We start from the raw sequence: 24,925 nt of genomic DNA, 5'->3' as shown, positions 1-24,925 counted from the left end.
AGCACGGCTCCTTTCTGTCTGATTCGTATGGAATCGTCTGGGAAAGAGGCAGTTTAAACAGTTGTACAGTTTTATATAGGCAACAAGCAAAGTAGGTTGATCTGGTAGTCTGGCCTTCCGATTTGTCGATCTGGGTCTTGGGTAGTCCTGATCAGGCCTGATGTCGACATTCCATTGGCTCTTCCCACAGTCCTTTGTCTTGTGCTCCAACCTTGAGTTGTGTGTGTCTATAATTGTCATGGGGGAGGGGAGTTGTGTGTGTCGGTGGTTGTCATGGGGGAGGGGAGTTGTGTGTGTCGGTGGTTGTCATGGGGGAGGGGAGTTGTGTGTGTCGGTGGTTGTCGTCTAATGAGATCAGCATATGTCCAAGAGAAAGAGGGGTTGTGTGCATGTTGTGTCAACTATAGCTAATGTTGAGAAGTTGTTCAAACAAGTTACCAATATCTAATACAATTTCTTACACCTGTTCACTTGTCCTCGCTCTGGAAGGGGTCTTCGGAGGACAGATAACTCTGTAGCTCAGAGCTCACAGCGTAAAGATGAAAGAGTGTAGATACCACGATTCGATGGGGAGTGGAGGCTAGGTGGTTCGGCTTGAATTCACCCGCTTTAGACACCGCTACTCATCCGTAGCTTGGGTAGAAAATATTTATTTGTCTTCAAACTTGTTGCGTTTTGGGTTCGTTGACCTTTTAGACCTTTGGCTGCAGCTCGGGTCACTTAGTCATGTATGTTAATTCTGCACTCACAGGTTTTATACCCTCGGGTCAGAAGTGGGCGTGACCGCCTTCAGGGCAAATCTCTGGGCGTACCAAGTTTAAGGGGCAAGGTATAGTTGTTACTCAAATCCAATTTTAGACAACTAACTTCACATTTCATCTTTACCGAAACATTCTCTTTGATTTGGACATTTTCCACACAACGTACAATGTATAAACATCAAGCATATACGAAGAAAACTCTTAACATTACAATGTTTTCATAATAACGTCATCTATTAACCTTTAATAACAAAACAAAAATGACATACATTTTCATATTCCATCTATCGTCATGACCACCATTGTAGTTGACGGAAACCATTGTTCCAAAGTCCCTTTATTGCATGTTTACAGTTCTGAGACTGGTCCTCCATAGTGAGAGGGACAAAGGAATGTGGTCTGTGGCTTCAGAATTACCATGGGTGTGAGGAGTCATAAAACCCCACATCTTCAGACCCCTAGATCTCTCCTCCTCTGTTGGGGTTGAGAGGTAATCTGTAGGGTTGTGGTCTCCTGGAACCTGACCTGATCAGGACAGTCATGACACTGGTCATATTGAGAGATTTATTTGTACATTATACAATATTACCATGTATCATGTTTTATGTGTTTTTATTTCATTTAAATAGAGGGAGAGATGTCAGATGTATTTAAACATTATATTTGTGTTTGTCATATTGGTTTATGGGAGATGTTCATGGGCAGATCATTGTAGTTCAGATGGTACTGAAGTGAAGCTGCCTGATGGATGTCCAGCTGTTTATTTTCTATAAAGTGAAGTGAACTTATTCCTGTCTCGTGCCTGCATTATTCCCAACCCGATCCTGAGTGACTAAGAACCCATTTCTACCTCTTACAGTATCAAACATAGCAAACTACAATCTTTTATCCAACATATTTGTGTTTAGTCCTTGACAGTGTCATCAACAAAACTGACTGAATGTTCAACCAACTCTTTTTCTCCAGAGTCTGTGCGGCTTGTGGATGGAGCTGGTCTCTGCTCTGGGAGAGTGGAGGTGAAGTCCAATCAGTCCTGGGCCTCAGTGTGTGAAGCTGACTTTGACTGGCAGGATGCAGAGGTAGTCTGTGGGGAGCTTGGCTGTGGGGCTCCTGCAGCTCTACAGGGGGGGCTCTATGGAGGAGGTGAGGGTCAGACCTGGGATAAAGAGTTCCAGTGTAAAGGCAAAGAGTCCCTTCTCCTGGACTGTGACACCTCAGACAGAAAACACAACACCTGCCTACCTGGTAATGCTGTTGGACTCACCTGCTCAGGTAAGAAACAGTTTGTCACTCAATCAACATTGTTTCTCACCTGGAGTGAAGAATATGAGAGACAATATAGGTGTGTTTTAGTGAGAAAATAGTAAGATTACTGTCTCTCTTCTTTTCTCAGAGCCTGATGATGTGAGGCTGGTGGGAGGAGGCAGTCACTGTGCTGGTGGAGTGGAGTGGTACGAGCAGGGAGAGTGGAGGACTGTGGGAACTGTGGACATGGACCAGGAGGATGTAGCTGCAGTAGTGTGTAGACAGCTGGGTTGTGGCTCCATTGTTTCAGTACTAACTGGAAACACCACTAGAGAGAATGGAGTTAACTGTTTTGGGTCTGAGTCTTCACTGAGGGAGTGTTGGAGAAGTTATGATCTCCTTCCTGGACTCACAGTGATCTGCTCAGGTAATAACAATAATTATATTCAAATGATTTCCTTCATTCATACAACTTCCTCTGCACCTCTCATGATGACTGTTTAGCTTGTCAGTCTGCTTTACTAAACAGATCACTCAGTCAAGTAGGAATCAAATACAACTTAACTCTAACGAGTCACAAACCCGGATCCGGGTTCCCCCCATCAAAAAAGCAGACTAGCATAGCCTAGCCTAAAGCTACAGGGATATCATATAATCAAATGTTCATGAAATCACAAGTCCAAGACACCACATGAAAGATACAGATCTTGTGAATCCAGCCATCATTTCCTATTTTTTAAATGTTTTACAGGGAAGACAAAATATGTATTTCTATTAGCTAACCACCATAGCAAAAGACACAACTTTTTTTTGTCCACCATTTTTCCCTGCATAGGTAGCCATCACTAATTCGACCAAATAAAGATATAAATAGCCACTAACCAAGAAAAAACTTCATCAGATGACAGTCTGATAACATATTTATTGTATAGCATATGTTTTGTTAGAAAAACTTGCATATTTCAGGTATAAATCATAGTTTACCATTGCAGCCACCATCACAAAACTCACCAAAGCGACTAGAATAACTACAGAGAGCAACGTGTATTACATAATTACTCATCATAAAACATTTCTTAAAAATACACAGCGTACAGCAATTGAAAGACACAGATCTTGTGAATCCAGACAATATTTCAGATTTTCTAAGTGTTTTACAGCGAAAACACAATATAACGTTATATTAGCTTACCACAATAGCAAACATCACAACAGCATTGATTTAAGCAAAAACATAGCGATAAGTATAAGCCACCAAAATATATTCATTTTTTCACTAACCTTCTCAGAATTCTTCAGATGACAGTCCTATAACATCATATTACACAATGCATATAGAGTTTGTTCGAAAATGTGCATATTTAGCGGCACAAATCGTGGTTATACAATGAGAATAGTGGCCAAAACTTAGAGCAATCTGTCCGGCGCCATCTTGGAGAAGCACCTATTCTAATCGAAAACTATTCATAAACTTGACTAAAAAATACAAGTTGGACAGCAAATGAAAGATAAATTAGTTCTTAATGCAATCGCTGTGTTAGATTTTTAAAATTAACGTTACTAGACATACAGTGTGCGTTACAGCCAGACTAGTGGCGCAATAATGGCGGACAAATCCGTTTACATTTTTCCACATAAATACGGAATAACATCATAAATAGCTCTTACTTTTGCACGAGCTTCCATCAGAATCTTGGGCAAGGTGTCCTTTGTCCAAAAGAATCGTTGCACGGTTGTAAAACGTCCTCTTCAACTTTGGAATTAGCAGCTAACAATAGCTATGTCGCACAGACATGCCCAAATCTTCAAAGCGCAATACTAAGGAAATACCGAAAATAGCAATATACTCGCATAAACTGATATAACTCGGTTTAAAATAACTTCGTTATGAAGTTTCTAACACCTATATCGAATTAAATCACAGACGGATATATATAAGGCCTAAAACGAGAGCGTTTGAGCATGCCATCCTGATGTCCTCCTCTGCGTCTTGACGAAAGTCGAAAAGAGCGGACACTGCATGCCATGGCCTTTTATAAGGTCTGAGAGCTACGTAGAAACTCCATTCCAATTCTCATTGGTTACTGACATCCAGGGGAAGGCGGGTGCAGTTCATGTCGACCCATAGGATACATACAGAGCTTTAAACTGATCTGAGAACAGAGCCTAGTTTTCAGACCTTCGCAGTTCCTGTCATGAATTTCGCTGCAGAAAGAGTTCTGGTTCACCCACAGACATAATTCAAACGGTTTTAGAAACTAGAGATTGTTTTCTATCCAAAAGTAATAATAATATGCATATTGTACGAGCAAGAATTGAGTACGAGGCAGTTTAATTTGGGAACGCTAAATGTTGAAGTTGAAACAGCACCCCCTGTAAGAGGTTATTAAATATCCCAGAATGGTTTTGTATTTGAGAGTTATCTCAGTGGACGTCTCTACTCACTACCACTGTCACATGTCATGTTATTGTCATATCTAAATGAGGAAAGTAGTTGAGGAGCTACGTTTTCTTTTTCTCTCCTCTTGTTCCAGATGTCCTGCTTAAGCCTGATATCAACATATGTTGTCTCAGTGACTGTAGGCCCACTACTCATGTTGCCCTGTGAGGGAGGGTGGCTAGCACTGTTACATGCTGATGTTATTGTCATATCTACAGGAAACTAGTTGAAGAGGTTTTTCTTCTTCTCTTTTATTGTTACAGTCCAGCCTGATATCTCCCTGACTGACTCAATGGGAGGGGTCTCCAGGGGCCACCAAGGGCCCAAGATGTTCAGGGGCTACAGCTTCACCATCACCTGCTCCACTCAGCCACAGTACCCAGGAGGCTCCTTCCTCCTCACGTTCACCGGCTCCAACAGAACCCAGACCCAGACAGCTGTCAATCACTCTGCTGCCTTCCTCTTCCCTGCTGCAGATGACTCCCACCAAGGGAACTACAGCTGTGTTTATGACAATTATGTTTTCTCTCATAACTTCTCCTCTGAGAGTGAGCTCCTCTTCCTCACCATCACAGGTAACTGAACATGAACCAGACTTATAACTTTGTCATTGACAGATTTCCCACAGATCTATGTGATGATGATCAGTCCCCTCATCAAAGGTGTTTCTGTTTGCAGCCTCTCCTCTGCCAGCCTTCATCATCAGACACGTTGTAGTGCTGCTGCTCCTACTGACAGCCATCACCACCTCCTACCTGTACTACAAGGTAAAGACATTTACTCAGATGTTACAAGTCATTTGAACTAGAGGGAGAGGGTGAGAGGGAGAGGGAGGGAGGGAGAATGGAGTTACTGGAGAGTAAATGTCTGACTGTTGGTGCTGTGTCTCCCTAGCCCACCAGGAGGCAGAACAGAGTGAACAGGGTGAGCAGCATGGATCTTTATGTCAATGCCATGGAGATGGTCTCTCTGAGCTCCAGAGCTGAAGCTGGACGGGGAGAGGAGAGAGCATCCCAGGGGACGGAGTAGGAGTAGAATGAAGCTGACCCTACATGCTGATCTTAGGTCAGTTTTGTGTTTTAAATCGATGGTCAGCAGTGGACTGGTGTTTAAAATGTGGTGACAAACCTGAAGTGGTTCTAATTTTAATAACAAGTTCAGAATTAGTTTATCTTTCTAGAACCTTGGAAGAAATCTGAAAGGAGTGACTGCAACCACCATTATTCCTTTTAGTTTGGTTTTTACCACCAGGGTAACATGGGGTTCTGGGTAACATGGGGTTTTGGTAACATGGGGTTTGGGGTCACATGGGGTTTGGGTAACATGGGGTTTGGGTAACATGGGGTTCTAGGTAACATGGGTTTTGGGTAACATGGGGTTTTGGGTAACATGGGGTTTTGGTAACATGGGGTTCTGGGTAACATGGGGTTTTTGTAACATGGGGTTTGGGGTAACATGGTGTTTTGGTTAACATGGGGTTTGGGTAACATGGGGTTTGGGGTACCATGGGATTTTGGGTAACATGGGGTTTGGGTAACATGGGGTTCTGGGTAACATGGGGTTCTGGGTAACATGGAGTTTTAGGTAACATGGGGTTTTGGGTAACATGGGGTTTTAGGTAACATGGGGTTTTGGGTAACATGGGGTTTTGGGTAACATGGGGTTTTGGTAACATGGGGTTCTGGGTAACATGGAGTTTTGGGTAACATGGGGTTTTGGGTAACATGGGGTTTTAGGTAACATGGGGTTTTGGTAACATGGGGTTTTGGTAACATGGAGTTCTAGGTAACATTGAGTTTTAGGTAACATGGGGTTTTGGTAACATGGAGTTTTAGGTAACATGGGGTTTTGGTAACATGGAGTTTTAGGTAACATGGGGTTTTGGGTAACATGGGGTTTTGGGTAACATGGGGTTTTGGGTAACATGGGGTTTTGGGTAACATGGGGTTTTAGGTAACATGGGGTTTTGGTAACATGGAGTTTTAGGTAACATGGGGTTTTGGTAACATGGAGTTTTAGGTAACATGGGGTTTTGGTAACATGGAGTTTTAGGTAACATGGGGTTTTGGTAACATGGAGTTTTAGGTAACATGGAGTTTTAGGTAACATGGGGTTTTGGTAACATGGAGTTTTAGGTAACATGGGGTATTGGTAACATGGGGTTTTGGTAACATGGAGTTCTAGGTAACATTGAGTTTTAGGTAACATGGGGTTTTGGTAACATGGAGTTTTAGGTAACATGGGGTTTTGGTAACATGGAGTTTTAGGTAACATGGGGTTTTGGGTAACATGGGGTTTTGGGTAACATGGGGTTTTAGGTAACATGGGGTTTTGGTAACATGGAGTTTTAGGTAACATGGGGTTTTGGTAACATGGACTTTTAGGTAACATGGGGTTTTGGTAACATTGAGTTTTAGGTAACATGGAGTTTTAGGTAACATGGGGTTTTGGTAACATGGAGTTTTAGGTAACATGGGGTTTTGGGTAACATGGGGTATTGGTAACATGGGGTTTTTGGTAACATGGAGTTTTGGGTAACATGGTGTTTTAGGTAACATGGGGTTTTGGGTAACATGGGGTTTTGGGTAACATGGGGTTTTGGTAACATGGAGTTTTAGGTAACATGGAGTTTTAGGTAACATGGGGTTTTGGTAACATGGGGTTTTGGTAACATGGAGTTTTAGGTAACATGGGGTTTTGGTAACATGGAGTTCTGGGTAACATGGGGTTTTGGTAACATGGAGTTTGTATGTATAATCATCTGTTCATTCTTTGTATTTAAAAAAAAAAAAAAAAAGGCAAATTGTTTTCTGAAGTCATTTTGGTTTGTTGTTGTTTACCTCTCATGATGTTATTGATTATAAATGTTATGATATTGATTATTAAGTAGATTATTGTTATGATGTTGTTAGTAGTATATAGATAATGATGTTATTGATTATAAATGTTATGATATTGATTATTGATTATAAAGTAGATTATTGTTATGATGTTGCTCTCTAAACTGCCATGTAATCAACTGAATGCTTTTAATAAAATGACAGGCTGTCAGTCTCTGTGATTCCCCTCTTGGACAGACTACAACATACAGTATGAATTAACTGAGATCAGTCTGTGTGATTCCCCTCTTGGACAGACTACAACATACAGTATGAATTAACTGAGATCAGTCTTTGTGATTCCCCTCTTGGACAGACTACAACATACAGTATGAATTAACTGAGATCAGTCTGTGTGATTCCCCTCTTGGACAGACTACAACATACAGTATGAATTAACTGAGATCAGTCTGTGTGATTCCCCTCTTGGACAGACTACAACATACAGTATGAATTAACTGAGATCAGTCTGTGTGATTCCCCTCTTGGACAGACTACAACATACAGTATGAATTAACTGAGATCAGTCTGTGTGATTCCCCTCTTGGACAGACTACAACATACAGTATGAATTAACTGAGATCAGTCTGTGTGATTCCCCTCTTGGACAGACTACAACATACAGTATGAATTAACTGAGATCAGTCTGTGTGATTCCCCTCTTGGGACAGACTACAACATACAGTATGAATTAACTGGTCATATATTTGGCAGGAGGTTAGGAAGTGCATCTCCGTTTCCACCTCATTTTGTGGGCTGTGTGCACATAGCCTGTCTTCTCTTGAGAGCCAGGCACCCACCTGTATATAGTCTTGCTATTGTTATTTTACTGCTGCTCTTTAATTACGTTTTACTCTTTAATTACTTGTTACAGGCCAACCCAAGCTGTATTGTTCAGTAGGATAATAGTAGACCAACCCAAGCTGTACTGTTCAGTAGGATAATAGTAGACCAACCCAAGCTGTACTGTTCAGTAGGATAATAGTAGACTAACCCAAGCTGTACTGTTCAGTAGGATAATAGTAGACCAACCCAAGCTGTACTGTTCAGTAGGATAATAGTAGACCAACCCAAGCTGTACTGTTCAGTAGGATAATAGTAGACCAACCCAAGCTGTACTGTTCAGTAGGATAATAGTAGACCAACCCAAGCTGTACTGTTCAGTAGGATAATAGTAGACCAACCCAAGCTGTACTGTTCAGTAGGATAATAGTAGAGCAACCCAAGCTGTACTGTTCAGTAGGATAATAGTAGACCAACCCACGCTGTACTGTTCAGTAGGATAATAGTAGACCAACCCAAGCTGTACTGTTCAGTAGGATAATAGTAGACCAACCCAAGCTGTACTGTTCAGTAGGATAATAGTAGACCAACCCAAGCTGTACTGGTCAGTAGGATAATAGTAGACCAACCCAAGCTGTACTGTTCAGTAGGATAATAGTAGACCAACCCAAGCTGTACTGGTCAGTAGGATAATAGTAGACCAACCCAAGCTGTACTGTTCAGTAGGATAATAGTAGACCAACCCAAGCTGTACTGGTCAGTAGGATAATAGTAGACCAACCCAAGCTGTACTGTTCAGTAGTATAATAGTAGACCAACCCAAGCTGTACTGGTCAGTAGGATAATAGTAGACCAACCCAAGCTGTACTGTTCAGTAGGATAATAGTAGACCAACCCAAGCTGTACTGTTCAGTAGGATAATAGTAGACCAACCCAAGCTGTACTGTTCAGTAAGATAATAGTAGACAAACCCAAGCTGTACTGTTCAGTAAGATAATAGTAGACCAACCCAAGCTGTACTGTTCAGTAGGATAATAGTAGACCAACCCAAGCTGTACTGTTCAGTAGGATAATAGTTGGCCAACCCAAGCTGTACTGTTCAGTAGTATAATAGTAGACCAAGCCAAGCTTTACTGTTCAGTAGGATAATATTAGACCAACCCAAGCTGTACTGTTCAGTAGGATAATAGTAGACCAACCCAAGCTGTACTGTTCAGTAGGATAATAGTAGACCAACCCAAGCTGTACTGGTCAGTAGGATAATAGTAGACCAACCCAAGCTGTACTGTTCAGTAGTATAATAGTAGACCAACCCAAGCTGTACTGTTCAGTAGGATAATAGTAGACCAACCCAAGCTGTACTGTTCAGTAGGATAATAGTAGACCAACCCAAGCTGTACTGGTCAGTAGGATAATAGTAGACCAACCCAAGCTGTACTGTTCAGTAGGATAATAGTAGACCAACCCAAGCTGTACTGTTCAGTAGGATAATAGTTGGCCAACCCAAGCTGTACTGTTCAGTAGGATAATAGTAGACCAACCCAAGCTGTACTGTTCAGTAGGATAATAGTAGACCAACCCAAGCTGTACTGTTCAGTAGGATAATAGTAGACAAACCCAAGCTGTACTGTTCAGTAGGATAATAGTAGACCAACCCAAGCTGTACTGTTCAGTAAGATAATAGTAGACCAACCCAAGCTGTGCTGTTCAGTAGGATAATAGTAGACCAACCCAAGCTGTACTGTTCAGTAGGATAATAGTTGGCCAACCCAAGCTGTACTGTTCAGTAGGATAATAGTAGACCAACCCAAGCTGTACTGTTCAGTAGGATAATAGTAGACCAACCCAAGCTGTACTGGTCAGTAGGATAATAGTAGACCAACCCAAGCTGTACTGTTCAGTAGGATAATAGTAGACCAACCCAAGCTGTACTGGTCAGTAGGATAATAGTAGACCAACCCAAGCTGTACTGTTCAGTAGGATAATAGTAGACCAACCCAAGCTGTACTGGTCAGTAGGATAATAGTAGACCAACCCAAGCTGTACTGTTCAGTAGGATAATAGTCGACCAACCCAAGCTGTACTGGTCAGTAGGATAATAGTAGACCAACCCAAGCTGTACTGTTCAGTAGGATAATAGTAGACCAATCCAAGCTGTACTGTTCAGTAGGATAATAGTAGACCAACCCAAGCTGTACTGTTCAGTAGGATAATAGTAGACCAACCCAAGCTGTACTGTTCATTAGGATAATAGTAGACCAACCCAAGCTGTACTGTTCAGTAGGATAATAGTAGACCAACCCAAGCTGTACTGTTCAGTAGGATAATAGTAGACTAACCCAAGCTGTACTGTTCAGTAGGATAATAGTAGACCAACCCAAGCTGTACTGTTCAGTAGGATAATAGTAGACCAACCCAAGCTGTACTGTTCAGTAGGATAATAGTAGACCAACCCAAGCTGTACTGTTCAGTAGGATAATAGTAGACCAACCCAAGCTGTACTGTTCAGTAGGATAATAGTAGACCAACCCAAGCTGTACTGTTCAGTAGGATAATAGTAGAGCAACCCAAGCTGTACTGTTCAGTAGGATAATAGTAGACCAACCCACGCTGTACTGTTCAGTAGGATAATAGTAGACCAACCCAAGCTGTACTGTTCAGTAGGATAATAGTAGACCAACCCAAGCTGTACTGTTCAGTAGGATAATAGTAGACCAACCCAAGCTGTACTGGTCAGTAGGATAATAGTAGACCAACCCAAGCTGTACTGTTCAGTAGGATAATAGTAGACCAACCCAAGCTGTACTGGTCAGTAGGATAATAGTAGACCAACCCAAGCTGTACTGTTCAGTAGGATAATAGTAGACCAACCCAAGCTGTACTGGTCAGTAGGATAATAGTAGACCAACCCAAGCTGTACTGTTCAGTAGTATAATAGTAGACCAACCCAAGCTGTACTGGTCAGTAGGATAATAGTAGACCAACCCAAGCTGTACTGTTCAGTAGGATAATAGTAGACCAACCCAAGCTGTACTGTTCAGTAGGATAATAGTAGACCAACCCAAGCTGTACTGTTCAGTAAGATAATAGTAGACAAACCCAAGCTGTACTGTTCAGTAAGATAATAGTAGACCAACCCAAGCTGTACTGTTCAGTAGGATAATAGTAGACCAACCCAAGCTGTACTGTTCAGTAGGATAATAGTTGGCCAACCCAAGCTGTACTGTTCAGTAGTATAATAGTAGACCAAGCCAAGCTTTACTGTTCAGTAGGATAATATTAGACCAACCCAAGCTGTACTGTTCAGTAGGATAATAGTAGACCAACCCAAGCTGTACTGTTCAGTAGGATAATAGTAGACCAACCCAAGCTGTACTGGTCAGTAGGATAATAGTAGACCAACCCAAGCTGTACTGTTCAGTAGTATAATAGTAGACCAACCCAAGCTGTACTGGTCAGTAGGATAATAGTAGACCAACCCAAGCTGTACTGTTCAGTAGGATAATAGTAGACCAACCCAAGCTGTACTGGTCAGTAGGATAATAGTAGACCAACCCAAGCTGTACTGTTCAGTAGGATAATAGTAGACCAACCCAAGCTGTACTGTTCAGTAGGATAATAGTTGGCCAACCCAAGCTGTACTGTTCAGTAGGATAATAGTAGACCAACCCAAGCTGTACTGTTCAGTAGGATAATAGTAGACCAACCCAAGCTGTACTGTTCAGTAGGATAATAGTAGACAAACCCAAGCTGTACTGTTCAGTAGGATAATAGTAGACCAACCCAAGCTGTACTGTTCAGTAAGATAATAGTAGACCAACCCAAGCTGTGCTGTTCAGTAGGATAATAGTAGACCAACCCAAGCTGTACTGTTCAGTAGGATAATAGTTGGCCAACCCAAGCTGTACTGTTCAGTAGGATAATAGTAGACCAACCCAAGCTGTACTGTTCAGTAGGATAATAGTAGACCAACCCAAGCTGTACTGGTCAGTAGGATAATAGTAGACCAACCCAAGCTGTACTGTTCAGTAGGATAATAGTAGACCAACCCAAGCTGTACTGGTCAGTAGGATAATAGTAGACCAACCCAAGCTGTACTGTTCAGTAGGATAATAGTAGACCAACCCAAGCTGTACTGGTCAGTAGGATAATAGTAGACCAACCCAAGCTGTACTGTTCAGTAGGATAATAGTCGACCAACCCAAGCTGTACTGGTCAGTAGGATAATAGTAGACCAACCCAAGCTGTACTGTTCAGTAGGATAATAGTAGACCAATCCAAGCTGTACTGTTCAGTAGGATAATAGTAGACCAACCCAAGCTGTACTGTTCAGTAGGATAATAGTAGACCAACCCAAGCTGTACTGTTCATTAGGATAATAGTAGACCAACCCAAGCTGTACTGTTCAGTAGGATAATAGTAGACAAACCCAAGCTGTACTGTTCAGTAGGATAATAGTAGACAAACCCAAGCTGTACTGTTCAGTAGGATAATAGTAGACCAACCCAAGCTGTACTGGTCAGTAGGATAATAGTAGACCAACCCAAGCTGTATTGGTCAGTAGGATAATAGTAGACCAACCCAAGCTGTACTGTTCAGTAGGATAATAGTAGACCAACCCAAGCTGTACTGTTCAGTAGGATAATAGTAGACCTTTTATTAAAACAGAGAAACTGAGTCACAAATTCACAGGTTTCATATTTTCTAATTTTTTTCTAGGTTTTTGTTCTCAAATTCAGACGTTTTTAAACTTAATGGTTTGAAACCTGGACGTTTTTCTTCATACTGTATTATGAGGCATGTCTTACCTTGCTTCAAAGTAGCCTATTGCCAAAATCCCACCATAGAAGCGTAGAGGTAATTATTTTATAAAGACTTCCTCATGAGTTCTCCTGTTCTAATGGTTTTCTTTAAACTATGTTTCATTATCTGTCAGGCAAAGACATTATCCTAAATAATCACATTATCAACACATGATAGTTGTTGTATCTTTAAACCCCCTCCTCTTTCTAACTGATATTTCCATCTCTGTCCATGAAACCTCTTCCATGGGCCCTGTGCATTTTAGAACACGGTTAGGAACATTAGGAGTAGGAACATTCAGGAGTAGGAACATACAGGAGTAGGAACATTCAGGAGTAGGAACATTCAGGAGTAGGAACATTCAGGAGTAGGTCTACTGCCATGTGGACATTGCTGCTCCTACAATGTGAAGACATAATAGTTGATCACCATTTGAAGCTAAACATTCTGATCTGTTCCATCAGCCCTATTAATTGATATGACGTAAACCTCCACTACAATACTTTGATATGTATCAGTGGGGATTAAGAAGTGAGTTACACAATGCCCACTGAAAAACAAGTGGTTAAACAGAGTATACCTGAGTATACCTTCCACTACTCCACTGGTGTAGGCTACATTTAAAGAAATATACCTTTAATAAAATACAAATATACACTGCTCAAAAAAATTAAGTGAACACTTAAACAACACAATGTAACTCCAAGTCAATCACACTTCTGTGAAATCAAACTTTCCACTTAGGAAGCAACACTGATTGACAATAAATTTCACATGCTGTTGTGCAAATGGAATAGACAACAGATGGAAATTATAGGCAATTAGCAAGACACCCCCAATAAAGGAGTGGTTCTGCAGGTGGTGACCACAGACCACTTCTCAGTTCCTATGCTTCCTGGCTGATGTTTTGGTCACTTTTGAATGCTGGCGGTGCTCTCACTCTAGTGGTAGCATGAGACGGAGTCTACAACCCACACAAGTGGCTCAGGTAGTGCAGCTCATCCAGGGTGGCACATCAATGCGAGCTGTGGCAAGAAGGTTTGCTGTGTCTGTCAGCGTAGTGTCCAGAGCATGGAGGCGCTACCAGGAGACAGGCCAGTACATCAGGAGACGTGGAGGAGGCCGTAGGAGGGCAACAACCCAGCAGCAGGACCGCTACCTCCGCCTTTGTGCAAGGAGGAGCAGGAGGAGCACTGCCAGAGCCCTGCAAAATGACCTCCAGCAGGCCACAAATGTGCATGTGTCTGCTCAAACGGTCAGAAACAGACTCCATGAGGGTGGTATGGGGGCCCGACGTCCACAGGTGGGGGTTGTGCTTACAGCCCAACACCGTGCAGGACGTTTGGCATTTGCCAGAGAACACCAAGATTGGCAAATTCGCCACTGGCGCCCTGTGCTCTTCACAGATGAAAGCAGGTTCACACTGAGCACATGTGACAGACGTGACAGAGTCTGGAGACGCCGTGGAGAACCTTCTGCTGCCTGCAACATCCTCCAGCATTACCGGTTTGGCGGTGGGTCAGTCATGGTGTGGGGTGGCATTTCTTTGGGGGGCCGCACAGCCCTCCATGTGCTCGCCAGAGGTAGCCTGACTGCCATTAGGTACCGAGATGAGATCCTCAGACCCCTTTTGAGACCATATGCTGGTGCGGTTGGCCCTGGGTTCCTCCTAATGCAAGACAATGCTAGACCTCATGTGGCTGGAGTGTGTCAGCAGTTCCTGCAAGAGGAAGGCATTGATGCTATGGACTGGCCCGCCCGTTCCCCAGACCTGAATCCAATTGAGCACATCTCGGACATCATGTCTCGCTCCATCCGCCAACGCCACGTTGCACCACAGACTGTCCAGGAGTTGGCGGATGCTTTAGTCCAGGTCTGGGAGGAGATCCCTCAGGAGACCATCCGCCACCTCATCAGGAGCATGCCCAGACGTTGTATGGAGGTCATACAGGCATGTGGAGGCCACACACACTACTGAGCCTCATTTAAACTTGTTTTAAGGACATTGCATCAAAGTTGGATCAGCCTGTAGTGTGGTTTTCCACTTTAATTTTGAGTGTGACTCCAAATCCAGACCTCCATGGGTTGATAAATTTGATTTCCATTGATCATTTTTGTGTGATTTTGTTGTCAGCACATTCAACTATGTAAAGAAAAAAGTATTTAATAAGAATATTTCATTCATTCAGATCTAGGATGTGTTATTTTAGTGTTCCCTTTATTTTTTTAAGCAGTGTATATAGCACAATATAAAACATTTGCATAAACCCATCACTACTAACATGGTGTCTTCCAATACACCGATTCACATGAACGTGTAATTTGGGACAGGCACTACAAAGCCAGCCTGAATGCAGTAGCTCTGGTCCTTGGTGTGGTAAAGGGAGAGGGAGAGGAGGACCGTGTGATGACAGCAGCAGGAACGTCGTTTGAAGTTGAAAGAACGTCGAGTACAGTTACCGAGAAAGATGAGTGGACAACAGTGAAGTCCAAGAATGGAACAAAAAGGACTAACATTTTGTGGAAAATGAATCTGATGAACCGTTGCTTGTTGGAGAATGTTCTTCGTTGGATAAGGATGTTAAATTGGGAAACCCTTTTGAAGTCAGGAGGATGGTGAATAAGGTGTTGAATTGTGGATGTAGTCATAGTAACCAGGAGTGGTATGGTGTTGATATTGTGTAGTAATAGTAACCAGGAGTGGTATGGTGTTGATGTCGTGTAGTCATAGTAACCAAGAGTGGTATGGTGTTTATATCGTGTAGTCATAGTAACCAGGAGTGGTATGGTGTTGATATTGTGTAGTCATAGTAACCAGGAGTGGTATGGTGTTGATATCGTGTAGTCATAGTAACCAGGAGTGGTATGGTGTTTATATCGTGTAGTCATAGTAACCAAGAGTGGTATGGTGTTGATATCGTGTAGTCATAGTAACCAAGAGTGGTATGGTGTTGATATCGTGTGGTCATAGTAACATGGAGTGGTATGGTGTTGATATGGTGTGTATATAAAGAGCAAAAGGAACATGCATTGTGGCTAGCGAAATTATCGACACATGAAGTGAACAGTTTTGATATTCGGAGCAGCCACCGGTAAAAGCTGTTTCTCTGGCGTCCCGTTGGACATTGATGATCAATATCTCAGACATTAAATTCCAGGAGTAGTTAATGGACGTCTCTTGACCCCTATGGAGAATGTAGCTGTTTATCTGTATTATTGACCCCTATGGAGAATGTAGCTGTTTATCTGTATTATTGACCTCTATGGAGAATGTAGCTGTTTATCTGTATTATTGACCTCTATGGAGAATGTAGCTGTTTATCTGTATTATTGACCTCTATGGAGAATGTAGCTGTTTATCTGTATTATTGACCTCTATGGAGAATGTAGCTGTTTATCTGTATTATTGACCCCTATGGAGAATGTAGCTGTTTATCTGTATTATTGACCTCTATGGAGAATGTAGCTGTTTATCTGTATTATTGACCTCTATGGAGAATGTAGCTGTTTATCTGTATTATTGACCCCTATGGAGAATGTATCTGTTTATCTGTATTATTGACCCATATGGAGAATGTATCTGTTTGTCTGTATTATTGACCCCTATGGAGAATGTAGCTGTTTATCTGTATTATTGACCTCTATGGAGAATGTAGCTGTTTATCTGTATTATTGACCCCTATGGAGAATGTATCTGTTTATCTGTATTATTGACCCCTATGGAGAATGAGGCTGTTTGTCTGTATTATTGACCCCTATGGAGAATGTAGCTGTTTATCTGTATTATTGACCCCTATGGAGAATGTATCTGTTTATCTGTATTATTGACCTATATGGAGAATGTAGCTGTTTATCTGTATTATTGACCTCTATGGAGAATGTAGCTGTTTATCTGTATTATTGACCTCTATGGAGAATGTAGCTGTTTATCTGTATTATTGACCCCTATGGAGAATGTAGCTGTTTATCTGTATTATTGACCCCTATGGAGAATGTAGCTGTTTATCTGTATTATTGACCTCTATGGAGAATGTAGCTGTTTATCTGTATTATTGACCTCTATGGAGAATGTAGCTGTTTATCTGTATTATTGACCCCTATGGAGAATGTAGCTGTTTATCTGTATTATTGACCCCTATGGAGAATGTAGCTGTTTATCTGTATTATTGACCCCTATGGAGAATGTAGCTGTTTATCTGTATTATTGACCTCTATGGAGAATGTAGCTGTTTATCTGTATTATTGACCCCTATGGAGAATGTATCTGTTTATCTGTATTATTGACCCATATGGAGAATGTAGCTGTTTATCTGTATTATTGACCCCTATGGAGAATGTAGCTGTTTATCTGTATTATTGACCCCTATGGAGAATGTAGCTGTTTATCTGTATTATCGACCCCTATGGAGAATGTAGCTGTTTATCTGTATTATTGACCCCTATGGAGAATGTAGCTGTTTATCTGTATTATTGACCCCTATGGAGAATGTAGCTGTTTATCTGTATTATTGACCCCTATGGAGAATGTAGCTGTTTATCTGTATTATTGACCTCTATGGAGAATGTAGCTGTTTATCTGTATTATTGACCCCTATGGAGAATGTAGCTGTTTATCTGTATTATTGACCTCTATGGAGAATGTAGCTGTTTATCTGTATTATTGACCTCTATGGAGAATGTAGCTGTTTTTCTGTATTATTGACCTCTATGGAGAATGTATCTGTTTATCTGTATCATTGACCTCTATGGAGAATGTAGCTGTTTTTCTGTATTATTGACCCCTATGGAGAATGTATCTGTTTATCTGTATTATTGACCTCTATGGAGAATGTATCTGTTTATCTGTATTATTGACCTCTATGGAGAATGTAGCTGTTTATCTGTATTATTGACCCCTATGGAGAATGTAGCTGTTTATCTGTATTATTGACCCCTATGGAGAATGTAGCTGTTTATCTGTATTATTGACCCCTATGGAGAATGTAGCTGTTTATCTGTATTATTGACCTCTATGGAGAATGTAGCTGTTTATCTGTATTATTGACCCCTATGGAGAATGTAGCTGTTTATCTGTATTATTGACCTCTATGGAGAATGTAGCTGTTTATCTGTATTATTGACCTCTATGGAGAATGTAGCTGTTTATCTGTATTATTGACCCCTATGGAGAATGTAGCTGTTTATCTGTATTATTGACCTCTATGGAGAATGTAGCTGTTTATCTGTATTATTGACCCCTATGGAGAATGTAGCTGTTTATCTGTATTATTGACCTCTATGGAGAATGTAGCTGTTTATCTGTATTATTGACCTCTATGGAGAATGTAGCTGTTTATCTGTATTATTGACCTCTATGGAGAATGTAGCTGTTTATCTGTATTATTGACCCCTATGGAGAATGTAGCTGTTTATCTGTATTATTGACCCCTATGGAGAATGTAGCTGTTTATCTGTATTATTGACCCCTATGGAGAATGTAGCTGTTTATCTGTATTATTGACCTCTATGGAGAATGTAGCTGTTTATCTGTATTATTGACCCCTATGGAGAATGTAGCTGTTTATCTGTATTATTGACCTCTATGGAGAATGTAGCTGTTTATCTGTATTATTGACCCCTATGGAGAATGTAGCTGTTTATCTGTATTATTGACCCCTATGGAGAATTTAGCTGTTTATCTGTATTATTGACCCCTATGGAGAATGTAGCTGTTTATCTGTATTATTGACCCCTATGGAGAATGTAGCTGTTTATCTGTATTATTGACCCCTATGGAGAATGTAGCTGTTTATCTGTATTATTGACCCCTATGGAGAATGTAGCTGTTTATCTGTATTATTGACCCCTATGGAGAATGTAGCTGTTTATCTGTATTATTGACCCCTATGGAGAATGTAGCTGTTTATCTGTATTATTGACCTCTATGGAGAATGTAGCTGTTTATCTGTATTATTGACCCCTATGGAGAATGTAGCTGTTTATCTGTATTATTGACCCCTATGGAGAATGTAGCTGTTTATCTGTATTATTGACCCCTATGGAGAATGTAGCTGTTTATCTGTATTATTGACCTCTATGGAGAATGTAGCTGTTTATCTGTATTATTGACCCCTATGGAGAATGTAGCTGTTTATCTGTATTATTGACCCCTATGGAGAATGTAGCTGTTTATCTGTATTATTGACCCCTATGGAGAATGTAGCTGTTTATCTGTATTATTGACCCCTATGGATAATGTAGCTGTTTATCTGTATTATTGACCCCTATGGAGAATGTAGCTGTTTATCTGTATTATTGACCCCTATGGAGAATGTAGCTGTTTATCTGTATTATTGACCCCTATGGAGAATGTAGCTGTTTATCTGTATTATTGACCCCTATGGAGAATGTAGCTGTTTATCTGTATTATTGACCCCTATGGAGAATGTAGCTGTTTATCTGTATTATTGACCTCTATGGAGAATGTAGCTGTTTATCTGTATTATTGACCTCTATGGAGAATGTAGCTGTTTATCTGTATTATTGACCCCTATGGAGAATGTAGCTGTTTATCTGTATTATTGACCCCTATGGAGAATGTAGCTGTTTATCTGTATTATTGACCCCTATGGAGAATGTAGCTGTTTATCTGTATTATTGACCTCTATGGAGAATGTAGCTGTTTATCTGTATTATTGACCCCTATGGAGAATGTAGCTGTTTATCTGTATTATTGACCCCTATGGAGAATGTAGCTGTTTATCTGTATTATTGACCCCTATGGAGAATGTAGCTGTTTCCTGTATTATTGACCCCTATGGATAATGTAGCTGTTTATCTGTATTATTGACCCCTATGGAGAATGTAGCTGTTTATCTGTATTATTGACCCCTATGGAGAATGTAGCTGTTTATCTGTATTATTGACCCCTATGGAGAATGTAGCTGTTTATCTGTATTATTGACCCCTATGGAGAATGTAGCTGTTTATCTGTATTATTGACCCCTATGGAGAATGTAGCTGTTTATCTGTATTATTGACCTCTATGGAGAATGTAGCTGTTTATCTGTATTATTGACCCCTATGGAGAATGTAGCTGTTTATCTGTATTATTGACCCCTATGGAGAATGTAGCTGTTTACCTGTATTATTGACCCCTATGGAGAATGTAGCTGTTTATCTGTATTATTGACCCCTATGGAGAATGTAGCTGTTTATCTGTATTATTGACCTCTATGGAGAATGTAGCTGTTTATCTGTATTATTGACCCCTATGGAGAATGTAGCTGTTTATCTGTATTATTGACTCCTATGGAGAATGTAGCTGTTTATCTGTATTATTGACCCCTATGGAGAATGTAGCTGTTTATCTGTATTATTGACCTCTATGGAGAATGTAGCTGTTTATCTGTATTATTGACCCCTATGGAGAATGTAGCTGTTTATCTGTATTATTGACCCCTATGGAGAATGTAGCTGTTTATCTGTATTATTGACCCCTATGGAGAATGTAGCTGTTTATCTGTATTATTGACCTCTATGGAGAATGTAGCTGTTTATCTGTATTATTGACCCCTATGGAGAATGTAGCTGTTTATCTGTATTATTGACCCCTATGGAGAATGTAGCTGTTTACCTGTATTATTGACCCCTATGGAGAATGTAGCTGTTTATCTGTATTATTGACCCCTATGGAGAATGTAGCTGTTTATCTGTATTATTGACCCCTATGGAGAATGTAGCTGTTTATCTGTATTATTGACCCCTATGGAGAATGTAGCTGTTTATCTGTATTATTGACCTCTATGGAGAATGTAGCTGTTTATCTGTATTATTGACCCCTATGGAGAATGTAGCTGTTTATCTGTATTATTGACCCCTATGGAGAATGTAGCTGTTTATCTGTATTATTGACCCCTATGGAGAATGTAGCTGTTTATCTGTATTATTGACCCCTATGAATAATGTAGCTGTTTATCTGTATTATTGACCCCTATGGAGAATGTAGCTGTTTATCTGTATTATTGACCCCTATGGAGAATGTAGCTGTTTATCTGTATTATTGACCCCTATGGAGAATGTATCTGTTTATCTGTATTATTGACCCCTATGGAGAATGTAGCTGTTTATCTGTATTATTGACCCCTATGGAGAATGTAGCTGTTTATCTGTATTATTGACCTCTATGGAGAATGTAGCTGTTTATCTGTATTATTGACCCCTATGGAGAATGTAGCTGTTTATCTGTATTATTGACCTCTATGGAGAATGTAGCTGTTTATCTGTATTATTGACCTCTATGGAGAATGTAGCTGTTTATCTGTATTATTGACCCCTATGGAGAATGTAGCTGTTTATCTGTATTATTGACCTCTATGGAGAATGTAGCTGTTTATCTGTATTGTTGACCTCTATGGAGAATATAGCTGTTTATCTGTATTATTGACCCCTATGGAGAATGTAGCTGTTTATCTGTATTATTGACCCCTATGGAGAATGTAGCTGTTTATCTGTATTATTGACCTCTATGGAGAATGTAGCTGTTTATCTGTATTATTGACCTCTATGGAGAATGTAGCTGTTTATCTGTATTATTGACCCCTATGGAGAATGTAGCTGTTTATCTGTATTATTGACCTCTATGGAGAATGTAGCTGTTTATCTGTATTGTTGACCTCTATGGAGAATATAGCTGTTTATCTGTATTATTGACCCCTATGGAGAATGTAGCTGTTTATCTGTATTATTGACCCCTATGGAGAATGTAGCTGTTTATCTGTATTATTGACCCCTATGGAGAATGTAGCTGTTTATCTGTATTATTGACCTCTATGGAGAATGTAGCTGTTTATCTGTATTATTGACCTCTATGGAGAATGTAGCTGTTTATCTGTATTATTGACCCCTATGGAGAATGTAGCTGTTTATCTGTATTATTGACCCCTATGGAGAATGTAGCTGTTAATCTGTATTATTTACCCCTATGGAGAATGTAGCTGTTTATCTGTATTATTGACCTCTATGGAGAATGTAGCTGTTTATCTGTATTATTGACCTCTATGGAGAATGTAGCTGTTTATCTGTATTATTGACCCCTATGGAGAATGTAGCTGTTTATCTGTATTATTGACCTCTATGGAGAATGTAGCTGTTTATCTGTATTATTGACCTCTATGGAGAATGTAGCTGTTTATCTATATTATTGACCTCTATGGAGAATGTATCTGTTTATCTGTATTATTGACCTCTATGGAGAATGTTTCTGTTTATCTGTATTATTGACCTCTATGGAGAATGTATCTGTTTATCTGTATTATTGACCTCTATGGAGAATGTAGCTGTTTATCTGTATTATTGACCCCTATGGAGAATGTAGCTGTTTATCTGTATTATTGACCTCTATGGAGAATGTAGCTGTTTATCTGTATTATTGACCCCTATGGAGAATGTAGCTGTTTATCTGTATTATTGACCCCTATGGAGAATGTAGCTGTTTATCTGTATTATTGACCCCTATGGAGAATGTAGCTGTTTATCTGTATTATTGACCTCTATGGAGAATGTAGCTGTTTATCTGTATTATTGACTCCTATGGAGAATGTAGCTGTTTATCTGTATTATTGACCCCTTATGGAGAATGTAGCTGTTTATCTGTATTATTGACCCCTATGGAGAATGTAGCTGTTTATCTGTATTATTGACCCCTATGGATAATGTAGCTGTTTATCTGTATTATTGACCCCTATGGAGAATGTAGCTGTTTATCTGTATTATTGACCCCTATGGAGAATGTAGCTGTTTATCTGTATTATTGACCCCTATGGAGAATGTAGCTGTTTATCTGTATTATTGACCCCTATGGAGAATGTAGCTGTTTATCTGTATTATTGACCCCTATGGAGAATGTAGCTGTTTATCTGTATTATTGACCCCTATGGAGAATGTAGCTGTTTATCTGTATTATTGACCTCTATGGAGAATGTAGCTGTTTATCTGTATTATTGACCCCTATGGAGAATGTAGCTGTTTATCTGTATTATTGACCCCTATGGAGAATGTAGCTGTTTATCTGTATTATTGACCCCTATGGAGAATGTAGCTGTTTATCTGTATTATTGACCTCTATGGAGAATGTAGCTGTTTATCTGTATTATTGACCCCTATGGAGAATGTAGCTGTTTATCTGTATTATTGACCCCTATGGAGAATGTAGCTGTTTATCTGTATTATTGACCCCTATGGAGAATGTAGCTGTTTATCTGTATTATTGACCCCTATGGATAATGTAGCTGTTTATCTGTATTATTGACCCCTATGGAGAATGTAGCTGTTTATCTGTATTATTGACCCCTATGGAGAATGTAGCTGTTTATCTGTATTATTGACCCCTATGGAGAATGTAGCTGTTTATCTGTATTATTGACCCCTATGGAGAATGTAGCTGTTTATCTGTATTATTGACCCCTATGGAGAATGTAGCTGTTTATCTGTATTATTGACCTCTATGGAGAATGTAGCTGTTTATCTGTATTATTGACCCCTATGGAGAATGTAGCTGTTTATCTGTATTATTGACCCCTATGGAGAATGTAGCTGTTTACCTGTATTATTGACCCCTATGGAGAATGTAGCTGTTTATCTGTATTATTGACCCCTATGGAGAATGTAGCTGTTTATCTGTATTATTGACCTCTATGGAGAATGTAGCTGTTTATCTGTATTATTGACCCCTATGGAGAATGTAGCTGTTTATCTGTATTATTGACTCCTATGGAGAATGTAGCTGTTTATCTGTATTATTGACCCCTATGGAGAATGTAGCTGTTTATCTGTATTATTGACCTCTATGGAGAATGTAGCTGTTTATCTGTATTATTGACCCCTATGGAGAATGTAGCTGTTTATCTGTATTATTGACCCCTATGGAGAATGTAGCTGTTTATCTGTATTATTGACCCCTATGGAGAATGTAGCTGTTTATCTGTATTATTGACCTCTATGGAGAATGTAGCTGTTTATCTGTATTATTGACCCCTATGGAGAATGTAGCTGTTTATCTGTATTATTGACCCCTATGGAGAATGTAGCTGTTTACCTGTATTATTGACCCCTATGGAGAATGTAGCTGTTTATCTGTATTATTGACCCCTATGGAGAATGTAGCTGTTTATCTGTATTATTGACCCCTATGGAGAATGTAGCTGTTTATCTGTATTATTGACCCCTATGGAGAATGTAGCTGTTTATCTGTATTATTGACCTCTATGGAGAATGTAGCTGTTTATCTGTATTATTGACCCCTATGGAGAATGTAGCTGTTTATCTGTATTATTGACCCCTATGGAGAATGTAGCTGTTTATCTGTATTATTGACCCCTATGGAGAATGTAGCTGTTTATCTGTATTATTGACCCCTATGAATAATGTAGCTGTTTATCTGTATTATTGACCCCTATGGAGAATGTAGCTGTTTATCTGTATTATTGACCCCTATGGAGAATGTAGCTGTTTATCTGTATTATTGACCCCTATGGAGAATGTATCTGTTTATCTGTATTATTGACCCCTATGGAGAATGTAGCTGTTTATCTGTATTATTGACCCCTATGGAGAATGTAGCTGTTTATCTGTATTATTGACCTCTATGGAGAATGTAGCTGTTTATCTGTATTATTGACCCCTATGGAGAATGTAGCTGTTTATCTGTATTATTGACCTCTATGGAGAATGTAGCTGTTTATCTGTATTATTGACCTCTATGGAGAATGTAGCTGTTTATCTGTATTATTGACCCCTATGGAGAATGTAGCTGTTTATCTGTATTATTGACCTCTATGGAGAATGTAGCTGTTTATCTGTATTGTTGACCTCTATGGAGAATATAGCTGTTTATCTGTATTATTGACCCCTATGGAGAATGTAGCTGTTTATCTGTATTATTGACCCCTATGGAGAATGTAGCTGTTTATCTGTATTATTGACCTCTATGGAGAATGTAGCTGTTTATCTGTATTATTGACCTCTATGGAGAATGT

General features: G+C 40.0%; 2 protein-coding genes across 2 annotated transcripts in view; both read left to right on the top strand.

The window, feature by feature from the left end:
• The window catches only part of LOC139579777 (scavenger receptor cysteine-rich type 1 protein M130-like), a 144,175-nt gene that overhangs the window by 18,516 nt on the left and 100,734 nt on the right, over nucleotides 1–24,925 (top strand). The gene's annotated exons all lie outside the window — the stretch shown is intronic.
• Nucleotides 1,180–5,475, top strand: LOC139577934 (CD5 antigen-like). Its single transcript, XM_071405054.1, has 6 exons — nucleotides 1,180–1,183; nucleotides 1,728–2,033; nucleotides 2,155–2,433; nucleotides 4,710–5,021; nucleotides 5,125–5,240; nucleotides 5,341–5,475. Exons 1-6 carry the CDS (start codon nucleotides 1,180–1,182, stop codon nucleotides 5,473–5,475), a joined length of 1,152 nt encoding a protein of 383 aa, XP_071261155.1.

Source organism: Salvelinus alpinus, chromosome 6 (assembly GCF_045679555.1).
Source record: "Salvelinus alpinus chromosome 6, SLU_Salpinus.1, whole genome shotgun sequence".
Lineage (NCBI taxonomy): Eukaryota > Metazoa > Chordata > Actinopteri > Salmoniformes > Salmonidae > Salvelinus > Salvelinus alpinus.
The sequence above is the reverse complement of the archived record's forward strand: the minus strand, read 5'-3'. Positions and strand labels throughout refer to the sequence as shown.